Source organism: Puma concolor, chromosome E1 (genome assembly GCF_028749965.1).
Source record: "Puma concolor isolate L17-30 chromosome E1, mPumCon1.1.hap2, whole genome shotgun sequence".
NCBI lineage: Eukaryota > Metazoa > Chordata > Mammalia > Carnivora > Felidae > Puma > Puma concolor.
This window is the reverse complement of record NC_141680.1, coordinates 3,742,567-3,754,721: the sequence shown is the minus strand read 5'-3', so window position 1 is coordinate 3,754,721 and position 12,155 is coordinate 3,742,567. Positions and strand designations below refer to the sequence as shown.

Sequence of the window (12,155 nt, the reverse complement as noted above, 5' to 3'; positions counted from 1 at the left end):
AGGAATGACTGTTACTATTTCGAGGTGCAAGCACCCAGCCTGTTTTCTGTATGTCTTTAACTTAATTGATTGCTACATACTATCAAAGTACGGAGTAAAAACTTGACGTTTCTTTTTTTTTTTTTTTAATTTTTTTTTTCAACGTTTATTTATTTTTGGGACAGAGAGAGACAGAGCATGAACGGGGGAGGGGCAGAGAGAGAGGGAGACACAGAATCGGAAACAGGCTCCAGGCTCTGAGCCATCAGCCCAGAGCCTGACGCGGGGCTCGAACTCACGGACCGCGAGATCGTGACCTGGCTGAAGTCGGACGCTTAACCGACTGCGCCACCCAGGCGCCCCAAAACTTGACGTTTCTATTCCAAAATATACTAAGGCTTTGTGAGTCTGCCTGGGCGAGATCTTGTTCATGTCACTAAATATGTTACGGTCGATATTTCTCCTATGATGGCTATATAGGTCCGTGTGGTTATTTAACTGATTTGCTTATAATACATTTAGGTGAGTTCTCATGTTTGCGTATTATAAGCAATAATTATATAGTTATTATATAATTATAATAATTGTAAGCAATACCGCAAGGAACATGCATAGGGATAAATAGGTACTAAAAATCACAGTTAAACCTTTTTAAAAAAAAATGTCTAAACGTGAGCTCACTCAGTCAAATGGCATCCATATGTTAGGACTTTTGATATATTTTGATGTATTGCCCTCCATGATGTTTGAGAGGGTCAATTTTGCTGCACAATTAACACGTGGACTAATTTTTTCCTCCTTGTAAATTTGTCAGGATTTTCATTATTTCCATTTGTGTGTCTTTGACTACCAATTTAGTTGAAGAGTTTCTTCTACACAGTGATAATTTCTATTTCTTCATTTGTGTATTTTCTGTTTATGTTCTCATGTGATGTTACTATTGTGGTCTCTATTTTATGATATGAGAATATTAATCCCTTATGTCATATTTTTGTAAATGTTTATTTTGAGAGAGAGAGAGAGAGAGAGAGAGCAAGGGAGGGGCAGAGAGAAGGAGAGAGAGAATCCCAAGCTGACGGTGCAGAGCCTGATGCAGGGGTCGAGCTCACAAACCATGAGGTCATGACCTGAGCGGACAGGAGTCGGGTGCTTAACTGACTGAGCCACCAAACGCCCTTGTCACGTGTTTTAAGAAATATTTTTTTCTCAAGGTTGCCTTTTGGTGTTATGGGTTTGTTTCTTTGTTTTTTTACCTAAAATAGATTTATATTTTGATGAAGCAAAAGCTAGCAGTTACTTTCCTTTGATGATTTCCGCCCCTGCTATGATCACACATTAAAGGCACCTGATTCTTCTTCAAACATTCTGTTTCATCAAGTTAAAGAGGGACCATAATTGTACACACCGCTCAGAAGGAGACAATGCTTCCTGAAGGACAAGCAAGGCTTTCTTATCACCTGGGTTGCGAAATAGTTCCTAATTTCAGAGATGTTAAAATATGTGGGTGGGGGGGCGTCTGGGTGGCTCAGTCAGTTAAGTGTCTGACTTCAGCTCAGGTCATGATCTTACAGTTCGTGGGGTCAAGCCCCACATCAGGCTCTCTGCTGTTAGCACAGATCCTCTCTCTCTCCCCCTCTCTCTCTCTGCCCTTACCCTTTCCCACCCTCTTTTTCAAAATAAATAAACATTAAAAAAATAAGAATCAAAATGACACGCTTATTCCTTTAATAATACAGTTTTTTTTCCTTCTTATGTTTCTTTGCTCATTTTATTTATTTTTTTCTTTGCTCATTTTAAAGATTTTCACTTTATAGTCTGATGTATATAATTACATTATCTGTACTTATCAGGAGTTTAATCCCTGCGTTTACTGGGTCCACTGAACCCCATGGCAGCTTAATTCTTTGTATGTTTCCTCAACTGGAGGTATGTTTTCCAGGTGTGTTTCCTATCTGTTGGGGCTTTGTCTGTGGGAAATCTGGGTGGAAAACGCGACCTTCTAGAGAAATTCTGTATTTGCCTTAGCCACGGGCCCCCGGGATATTATCAGCCGAAGCCCATATTTTGAGTTAATTTCTTGGCTCAGAAATTCCCAGACCCCAGATCCACCTAAGGACAGACTTGTGGCTAAGAATTCCCAGGGAATATTTGTCCTCCTCATTCATAGCACAGGCTGCAATTTTTTTTTCTAATAGAGTGTTTTGCTGAGAGCATAGTGTTCAAGAGTCCTTGGGCGGGGTAGGGGGGTGGATCTCAGTTCCCAATCCCTGCCTCATATGAGCCCATGGTTGTCCCCCGCACCCATGGCTATTGACACCCAAGCCCCTTGATTCCTGAGATTACTAAATTCCCCCGAGACAACCAAAGCCTCTGACCCACACAACTTCAACTTTAGAATTTATGGCATTAGCCTCACTGCCCGGTCCATGATCAATTTTTAAACATCCTGTGATAACTGAAGAGAGACACGTGTGTTTTTTTGTCTACAGAATGCAAAATATGGCATATAATTATTAGGTCAGACACACCATATTACTCTAATCTGCAATTAAACATTTTTTTTGTCTACTTCATCTATCCAAAATAGGAAAGGTTGGTCCACATTCCCAGTATGGCTTTGATTTTGTCAATGGGATCTCAGTTTGTTCAAACCTGAATGTTCTAGTTTCTGGCACTGCTGCTGAAAAATATGATAACTTCTTGTGCTGTTCCTTTCTCTCCCTTTCTAGAAGCTTCTGAGGCTTCATTTCATAAAAGGTTCTGGAATATCACAAGCATATGCCTTGGTGGAATCGTTTTCATTCATTATTGTGGATCTTTAAATTTTTTTTAATGTTTTTATTTATTTTTGAAAGAGAGAGACAGAGCATGAGTGGGGGAGGAGCAGAGAGGGAGGGAGACACAGAACCAGAAGCAGGTTCCAGGCTCTGAGCTGTCAGCACAGAGCCCAGTGCGGGGCTCGAACTCATAAACTGTGAGATCATTACCTGAGCTGAAGCCAGACGCTCAACCGACTGAGCCACCCAGGCGCCCCGTTATTGTGGATCTTTAAAAGACATCATCTAGGGGCACCTGGGTGGCTCAGTCGGTTAAGCATCCGACTTTGGCTCAGGTCATGATCTCACAGCTCGTGAGTTCGAGCCCCGTCTGCGTCAGGCTCTGTGCTAGCAGCTCAGAGCCTTGGGCCTGCTTCATGTTCTATGTCTCCCTCTCTCTCTCTGCCCCTCCCCCGCTCATGCTGTCTCTCTCTGTCTCTCAAAAATAAACAAACATTAAAAAAATTTAAAAAAAAAAGACATCATCAAATCTGGAGACACATCTTTTGGTGCTAACATATTTTCTAATGTAGTTTTTAAAAATTATTTCCTTCCTCTGTTTCTTTGTTATTTCTTTCTGGAACTACAGAGAGCTGGGTGTTAGATCTAGAGGGATACTCTGATTTTCTAATCTTTTCTGTCTCACCATCCTTCTCTTTCTTTCTTCAGGTTTTGAGAGTTTTCTTCAAACTCACTTACTGAATGTTTAAACTTCAAGATTTTTTTCTTGTTTTCTGATTCTTCTTTTTTTTTTAAAGATTTTATTTTGAAGTAATTTCTATACCCAACGTGGGGCTCAGGCTCAAACTCACAACCCTAAGATCAAGATTCGCACTCTCTACCAGCTGAGCCGGCCAGGCGCCCCTCTGGTTATTCATTTTTTAATATTATTTGATTCTTGTGTCATCGATGCAGTATCTGCTTTCTCTGAAGATATTAATTAACTGTGGTTTATTTGAAATTTTCTTCTGCCCCCTACATTGTATTTATTTCCTGTAAATTCCTTCTGTTTGTTTGGGTCTCTCTTCTTTCTTTCTTCATTTTATTAGTATTCTTTTTAACATTAAATGCTGTCTCCAAAAATCTGGTGATCCTTGGCTGATGTTCAAATTTAAGAGTGGAGCACTAGGGGAACCTGGCTGGGTCAGTCAGAAGACCCTACAACTCTTGATCTCTGGATCCTGAGTTCAAGCCCCACGTTGGGTGTAGAGATTGCTAAAAATAAATAAATAAACTTCAAAAAAAAGATTGGGGGGAAAAAAGACTGAGGTACTAAAAAGTTGAGTCAATGGTGGGCATTCCGAAGGCCATAGACCTTTCCCTGGGGAAACCCAAATGTCAGTATGTTCAAGTCTCATTGTTAGGACAGTCTTGTTTTCCCAGAAAAGGGTCCTTCAGACTCTTGCCTTGGGGGCTAAAGGGAGTAGGCCTGCTGGTGTCTGTACTCTGGGGCTGGGCCAGGCAAGGGGATTAGGGGTCTCACCATTCAGTGAGCAGACATTCATGTAGCCCATCTACCTGGACAACAGTACACGGATGGTGTTCATACCGTCCTCCTCCAACTGTGGTGTCCCCAAGTCCAGAGTCTCTCTGGTCCATCTTCTGTGGTGTCTGTGGCAGGGGGAGAGTTTCATTGCTTGGCTGCTCAGGCTGGAAGTGGGCACTTGAAACTATCTAACCCTTCCTTGTAGAACTTCCAGTGCGTTCCCTTTATTCGGGCTCTATCTCATCACCACTATCTGAGGGATATGCGGCCTCCCGTTCAGAAGCTTTCCAGAGTTTTGATCCTTGTGTTGGACCTTCCTCCCTCTGTCCTCAAATGTCATGCTTTAGGGCTTTGGGTGTCTTCTAGTTTCATGAAAAACACACCTGTTTGTTTTTTAATTTACATCCAAGTTAGTTAGCATGTAGTGCTATAATGATTTCAGAAGTAGAATCCAGTGATTCACCCTCTATGTATAACATTCAGTGCTCATCCCAACAAGTGTCTTCCCTAATGCTCCTCCCCCATTTAGCCCATCCCCCCACCCACAACTCTGCCAGCAACCCTCAGTTTGTTCTCTGTATGTAAGAGTCTCTTATGTTTTGTCCCCCTCCTTGTTTTTATATTATTTTTGCTTCCCTTCCCTTATGTTCATCTGTTTTGTGTCTTATCGCAAAATAGGAGTGAAGTCCTATGATATTTGTCTTTCTCTGACTGACTGATTTCACTTAGCATAATACCCTCTAGTTACATCCATGTAGTTGCAAATGGCAAGATTTCATTCTTTTTGATCACCAAGTAATATTCCATTGTATGTATATACCACATCTTCTTTATCCATTCATCCATCGATGGACATTCTGCAGCTCCTTGTTTTGGGGCAAATTATAAGAGGAAAGGAACAAGAAAATATACACTCTGCCATTTTGAAATCAGAAATCCTCATCCCTTTATTTAAAAAAAATTTTTAAAGTTTACTTGTTTACTTTGAGAGCACAAGAGAGTGAGCAGAGGAGGGGTAGAGAGAGAAGGAGAGAGAGGATCCCAAGCAACTTCCACACTGTCAGCACAGAGCCTGATGTGGGGTTCGAACCCATGCGTGAGATCATGACCTGAGCCAAAATCTAAAGCTGGATGCTTAACGGACTGAGCCATCCAGGCACCCCATCCTTCACTTTTAAAACATTTTTATTTTATTTTAGATATGCCTCTTGTAAATAGCATACAGTTGGAGTTTGTTCTGACTCAGTCTAAAAGTCTGTGCTTTTTACCGATTTATAGTTTAATCCATCAACACTAATTTTACGCACTATTTGATCTTTTTCTGCTGTCTTATGTTGTGCTTTATGATTTTTGTAATGCTTTTGCTGTTTGGGGGGAGGGAGGGACTTAAGCTCTGTTAGCTTATTTTCCCCCTCTGACAATTTGCAAGCTATATATGCTATTTTTTCTGTCATGATTACCTTTAAATTGAAAAAATATATATTTAAAGTCCCACTTATATGTTGATATGCCAATAAAGCTGGCTTCCAACACTGTTGTAGGCAATTTTTCTAGGTTTTTATTCCTTTGATCAAGTATTTAAATTAATTACTTAATTTATCTATTGGAGAGGAGAGAAAGAGAAAGAGAGAGCATGAGCAGGAGAGAGGCAGAGAGAGAGAGAATCCTAAGCAGACTCCACATATCAGCGCAGAGCTCAACGTGGGGCTGGAACCCATGAACCATTGCGATCACAACCTGAGCCGAAACCACGAGTCGGGCGCTCAACCAACTGAGCCACCCAGTTGCCCCCCACTTTGATCAATTTTCAATGAGTTCCACCACCAGAACTGATGCCCTGTTCTCCGAGTCTTTAAATTCCCTAAATCTGTGAATTTGGAGACACCACTTTCTCAAAGTTCTACATATCTGACCGTGACTTTTTGGCCTCTTTCCCTGGGCTCTTTTTCCTAAACCAGTTTCTTAAATAGCTACTGTTCTCAACTTCCATCCATGGCCCACTTCTTTTCTCATTCCCTGGACCAGCTAACCCACATGTGTGGTCTGAGTCCAATGTGTTAAGGACTCCCAAATCTGTATCTCCTGTTCTGATAGTCATGCCCTGAGTTTCCGACCCTACACTCAACTCAGCATGAACTGGATGTCCCACAGCTCCCCAAACACAAGATATTCAAAACCAAAGCCAGGGGGTGCCTCGGTGGCTCAGTTGGTTGAGCATCCGACTTTGGCTCAGGTCTTGACCTCGCGGTCCATGAGTTCAAGCCCCGCGTCGGGCTCTGTGCTAACAGCTCAGAGCCTGGAACCTGCTTCGGATTCTGTGTCTCCCTCTCTCTCTGACCTCCCCCGGTCACGCTCTGTCTCTCTCTCTGTCAAAAATAAATAAACATTAAAAAAAAAAAAAAAAGCCAGGACTTTGGCTAAGAGCTCTCCAGAGCCGGACCAAGGCTGCTTGGGTGCGGAACTCGGTTCTGCCATTTACCAGCTATGTGACTTCAGGCAAGTTAATCAGGCTGCCTATGTCTCAATCTCATCATCTGTAAATGGGGACGATAATAATAGTATTGATAATAGATTATAGATACTATAATAGATAGGTAATAATAAGAGTAGATAATATAATAATAACATAAAATAGACCTTACCCAGTTGTTGTGGGGAAGGAATGATTATCACATGTAAAGTTCTCAGAAGAGTGTGGGACCAAGAAAGAGCTGTATATGTGCTAAGAATGATTTTCATGTCATTTCTCCCCGCTATGGCCGGCCTCTCATTTAATGGTACCGTCATTAACCCATCACCTCTGCCAGGATTCTGGGAGTCCTCTCAGATGCTTCGTCTCCCTCGCTTTCCCCTGTCCTGCTGGTTTTCTCTCTTAACACTTCTCGAACTTTCTCCTTCTCCTCATCTCCCTCCTTTGGAGCCACTTAGGTTGACAAACCACGTGAATTTGCCCGGGACTCAGGACTGCTTCCTGGGGTGCGCGGCCTTCTGTGCTAACTCCCGGAGAGCCCCGGGCACACCAGGACAGATTTGGTCACCCTCGGTCCAGACCTCCACCATCCCCTTTTGCGGGACAAACACAGTAGCCTCCTCGCTGATGCCACCGCAATGCTCCTTAAGCCCACCTCCACATCTCTGCCTGAGCGGTATTTCTAAACGAGGGGCACCTGGGTGGCTCCGTTGGTTAAGCGACCAACTCTTTGATTTTAGCTCCGATCATCGCCTCACCGTTGTGAGTTCAAGCCCCAAGTGGGGCTCTGCGCTGACAGCACGGAGCCTGCTGGGGATGCTCTCCCTCCCTCTCTCTCTGCCCCTCCCCTGCTCATTCTCTCTCTCTCTCTCTCTCTCTCTCTCTCTCTCTCTAAGATAAATAAACTTAAAAGAAATCAATAAAATAAAACTCGGACCTGCCTATGCTTAAAACCCCTCTGTCATTTCCCAGGCTGTATGACTGAAGGGCAGGAAAGTTCTTCAGTGTTGCATAGCATGGCTCCCTTCGGCTCCATAAGCAACTCCGGCCTGTGTCTGCGGACCCTTTGCCACACAGCACGTGCGAAAGTCCCTGCAGACACACCTCTGTGTCCTGCTGGTGCGCCGTGCCTGGTCCGAAACCTGTTCCTACCTTTCTCTTCCCCGTCCTCTTTCCATAGCTCGTATTTCTCCTTCAAAAGGAAACTCAGGGGTCCTCTCCCCCAGGAGGCCCTCCCTGACGCTCACCCCTCCCTCCCCCCCCCCCCCCCCCCCCACTCCTGGGTAAGCTAGGTGCCCCTCTCTGTGCGCCCACACGGCCCTGGGGTCACAGCCATGGGGGCATGGGCAACACTGTAAGGGGCATGATCGCTGTACAGCCATGGACTGTGAGTGCCCTGGTCTCGATCCTCCCCATCCTCCCCAGCACTCAGTGCGAGCTGTCTGGCCCCCCGGTAGGTGCTCTCTGCTGAGCCCGCTAGTCTGTCCCCGCCTCTCCAGGACCTCATCCCTAACCCGCATGCGCGCATTTTCTCTGCGCCAACAGGTCTACCGTAGGAGAGCTCTGATTGGCTGAGAGGTCACGTGTGCTGAGGGGACACCTCCTTCCTATTGGACAGCTCTGTACCTAAGCCTCAAGTAGGCTGCAAGGTGGCCCCGTTTACACTCCTGTATTTCCTCTTCCCAAGTCCGTTCCCTACAAGGGTTTCTTTTTCTTTAAGTTTTTTTGTTTTTTTTTTTTTTTTTTTTTTTTTTTTTTACTTATTTTGAGAGAGAGCAGGCGAGGGAGGAACAGAGAGAGAGAATCCCAAGCAGGCTCTGAGCTGTCAGTGCAGAGCCCCACTCTGGGTTTGGACTCACAAACTGTGACATCATGACCTGAGCTGAAATCGGAAGTCCCACACTTAACCGACCGAGCCACCCAGGCACCCCTAACAGTTCCTATGTCTCATGACCTCTTGAAACAACCTGCCTGTAGGCTTTTTGAGACTCTAAACTTACCACCCCTTCGTGTTTCCTTTTATCCCTGCACTGATTTGCTGGAGGAAGCTCCAGGTGCTTTGCTTTGCTCTTGGAACCCAGGCCGGTCAGTTATGTGTTCTGCACGAACGGCTAGACGAACACCGCGTGGTAGGGGAGCTTCGCGGTGAGCTGGAGTGAGGGTGTTCTCCGCTTGGAGAACAGCAGGGCAAGGGCACTGTGGCTGGATTGGTGAGTTTAAGGGGCAACAACGAGACTCATTGGGCTGGCTGGGAAGTTTGATAGAGGAAAGCGGTGGGAAATAAGGCAGGAATGGTAGAATTGGGGCTTTGGGGGCATGGGAGGCAGGAAGCCCCTGACAGTGAACCGTGAATAGCAGCATTTTGCTCAGCCCCTAACGAGCTGAGGCTGAGACCTTTTGCAAATACGGAGTCTCGCCCTTTCAACTGACCTCCAGGGCCGCATCCATAGAATGAAATCCAAAAGCCCCGTGGTCGTCACAGGGCCAAAGCCAGGCAGGGTCGGGTGTGGGGAGGCACGCAGACCACAAGGGGGAAATGAAGGCCTCTGTGTGCACGGCGGGCAGGTGGAAGGAGGCCCGGAGACCGCCGCTGGCTATCTGGGGGGCAAGGTCAGGCAGGCCCAGATCCTGCTGGGAGATACCTAGAACAGCCTGACGCAGAGAAAGAGCACTGAGTGGGGAGTCAGGGAGCTGGTTCCCACGCCTACTATTGTGAAAGCTTCAGAAGGTCACGGTCAATCCCTCCAGACCTCAGTCTTCTCCCTCACCAGCTGGGGTCAGTTCAAGCGGGGTCCCCTAAGCCATCGTAATGCATCTGGCTTTCCCCACCCCCCGGCCCACGCAGGAATTTAGCCTCCCTGCAGTCTCTCCAGATACTTCTGGAAGGTCACGGATGACATCCCAATGCTCATGGTTGTCCAACTAGCATCCTGGTCAGTGTCCTACCCCCACTCCGACGAATGTTCGGCCGAAATGCCCAGATGTGCCTGACTCCCCACCCCCACCCCCACCTCCACCCAGTTTCGGCTGCTGCTTGTACCTCTGCTCTAACACAGGGAAAAGCTGGATTAGCTCCATGGTCCCCATCCTGCCTGCAAAAGGGAGTTTGTTAAAGATGCCTGTGCCTGGGCTCAAGTCCAGACCATGTCAGTAGGAATCTCTAATTTTGTTTTGGAAAGGTGATTTCCAGGGTTGAGAGTTCTTGAGCAAGATAAACTCTAGAGGTCCAGAATGTTGGAGGGGGGGGACAAGCCCCCCAAAGCTGCTGTCTGCATGTAGAGTGGGCCAGCCACCTGGAAAGTCCCTCTGAAGGCCCCACCTGGAACGCAAGATGCTCCCAATCCTCTCCCGAGAGGTCCCCTCCCTCCGGGCAGCCCCTCGGGTCAGGGGATTAGAGCCTGCTGGCTGCTTTCCTTTGGTCCTGGGTACTTTCTAGAGAAGCCACGCAGGGCTCTGGAGCATAGAAGGCAGGAAGCCCTTTGCCCCAGGTTTCCTGTGCAGGGAATAGATGCCTTCCCACCTGTGCCTGGTCCCTAGACAGTTCCATGGTGCAAACAGATACAGGGCTGGTCTGCGTCATGAGGGTAGGTGGCCGCTTCCTAGACCCTCTATCTCGGCCCCAGGGAAATCATTTCGTATGTAAGTCAACTCTGAGGACAGCGGTCAGGACTCCTAAAATCCCTGAAATATTCCCCACCCCCACCCCCACCCGCCAAAATTGCACATGTAACATACACACCCGTTCTATGGAGGTCTCAGGTACCTTGATAACTTGGCAAGATCTAGGTTGTCGAAATTTAGGACAACTGCAGAAATAACGAGACACCTGGGGGCCGGGGCAGCCCAGACACAGTTTCTGCAGAATACTGTCACTGCTCCAAGTCACTTGCAGGAAGAGAGTTGGGGACCCCGTGCACTGAACAAAGACACCGGAGAGGGTAGGAGGTGTTGGCAAGGCCATCTGTCATGAAGGTGACGCTCACACGAGCTCTCTTTGTTTGCAGATGGTGACAAACACCTTCCGGACGGCCAACATCCAGATCCAGAGCCAGGACCAGAGGCTCCTGACGCTGCTCCTGGACAAGGACAGTCGGCGAACGTTCAAGGACGTGGTCAGGTGAGGCCGGGCCTCGCCACCCCTGCATGCCCCACGGGGCACACGTGAGCGGCAGCCGGCCCCTCCTATCTCCTGCCTCTAGCCTGGGACACCTGTCGCAGGCAGACCCTGTGGCCGGGCAGGTGTCCCTGGTGGGATGGACTTAGGCCACTGCCCTGTGACTTCCTATGAATCCAGGGAGAAGAACTAATGAATGGCTGACTCTGGCCAGCCCCTGCCATTTAAGTTTCCGGAGATTCCTCTACATACACTCGGCCCGCGGCCACAGATCTGACCCCCTGTGTTGGCACAGTCCCTCCCACAAAGGTTAACCTGGGGCTGCTTAGAGGTTTCCCCTGGGGCGGTGTATTTGGGTAAGGAAGGCATACACCGAGTGACTGCGCAGGCACGCCTCCTCTCTCGGTGTCCACCCCACCCCCACCCCGCCCAGGATGCTCTTTCCTTGTCCTGACTCCCTCCTTCTCTCCATGAGGCCTCCTCTGTATAATCTATAATAGAGGGTCTACCTTCAAAACCCCCCCAGGGAAGATTTGACCCCAGAGATGGGTCTCCTGAGCTGGTCTCTCTCCACCCACAGATTCGAGGTCTCTCCCTGCCCAGAGCCATGTTCTGAGGCCCACAAGTCCGAGGCGTCACAGCTCGGTTCACACGGGCAGGAGGTGGAAGGGACCAAAGCCAAGCCCAAGCCCCTTCTAATGCCCATCAACACGTTCTCCGGCATCGTCCAGTGAGCCCGCAGGGGCAGCAGAAGCGCCGAGTCTGAGAGCCCAGGCCCAAGAGTACGGATACACTACCCCACCAGCCTCCAAACACTCATGCCGGCCACCAGAATGAGGCCTGGCTGCCCTGGGTGGCTTCTGGCTGTGAGTAGGAGCCAGCAAGTGACCGGAGCATAGGGCGCTTACTGGGCCGTGGCAGGTGATGGAGCAGGGCCCACACACAGGCCCCCCAGGAAGGTCCCAGCAAAGCTGCACACATGCAAGCAAGACCCGGCTCCGTGCACAAATGTCCACGCCTCCACTGATCTTCAATTCCCACTTGTGCGGCTCAAGATCCCCCCTCGGCCCTTAAACCGCCCCCAGTGAGAGATGCTGTGTCGGCCAGGGCCCTGTGGCCTGTGGGGGAGGGTGGGGGATGGGAAGCAGGCAAAGATAATTGCAGCCTCTCCCTTCCGAGAGTCTGTTCCTTTTCTTCCTTCCAGCCACCTCCTCGTCCTGCATTCCCAGGCAGGTGAGAGGAAATCGTCAGTTCCAATAAACACACTAAAGTATTTTTGCTTTTATCTAA

The 12,155-nt window shown here is 47.9% G+C and overlaps 1 protein-coding gene across 2 annotated transcripts in view; it reads left to right on the top strand.

Moving 5' to 3' along the window:
* Nucleotides 1-12,155, top strand: part of PIK3R6 (phosphoinositide-3-kinase regulatory subunit 6) — a 59,456-nt gene extending 47,301 nt beyond the window's left edge. For both annotated transcript variants that reach the window (XM_086685990.1, XM_086685992.1), the window contains 2 exons: nucleotides 10,756-10,868; nucleotides 11,446-12,155. In XM_086685990.1, coding sequence (XP_086542116.1) covers nucleotides 10,756-10,868; nucleotides 11,446-11,599 — 267 coding nt within the window. In that variant the 3' untranslated portion in view covers nucleotides 11,600-12,155. The remainder of the gene's footprint in view (nucleotides 1-10,755; nucleotides 10,869-11,445) is intronic.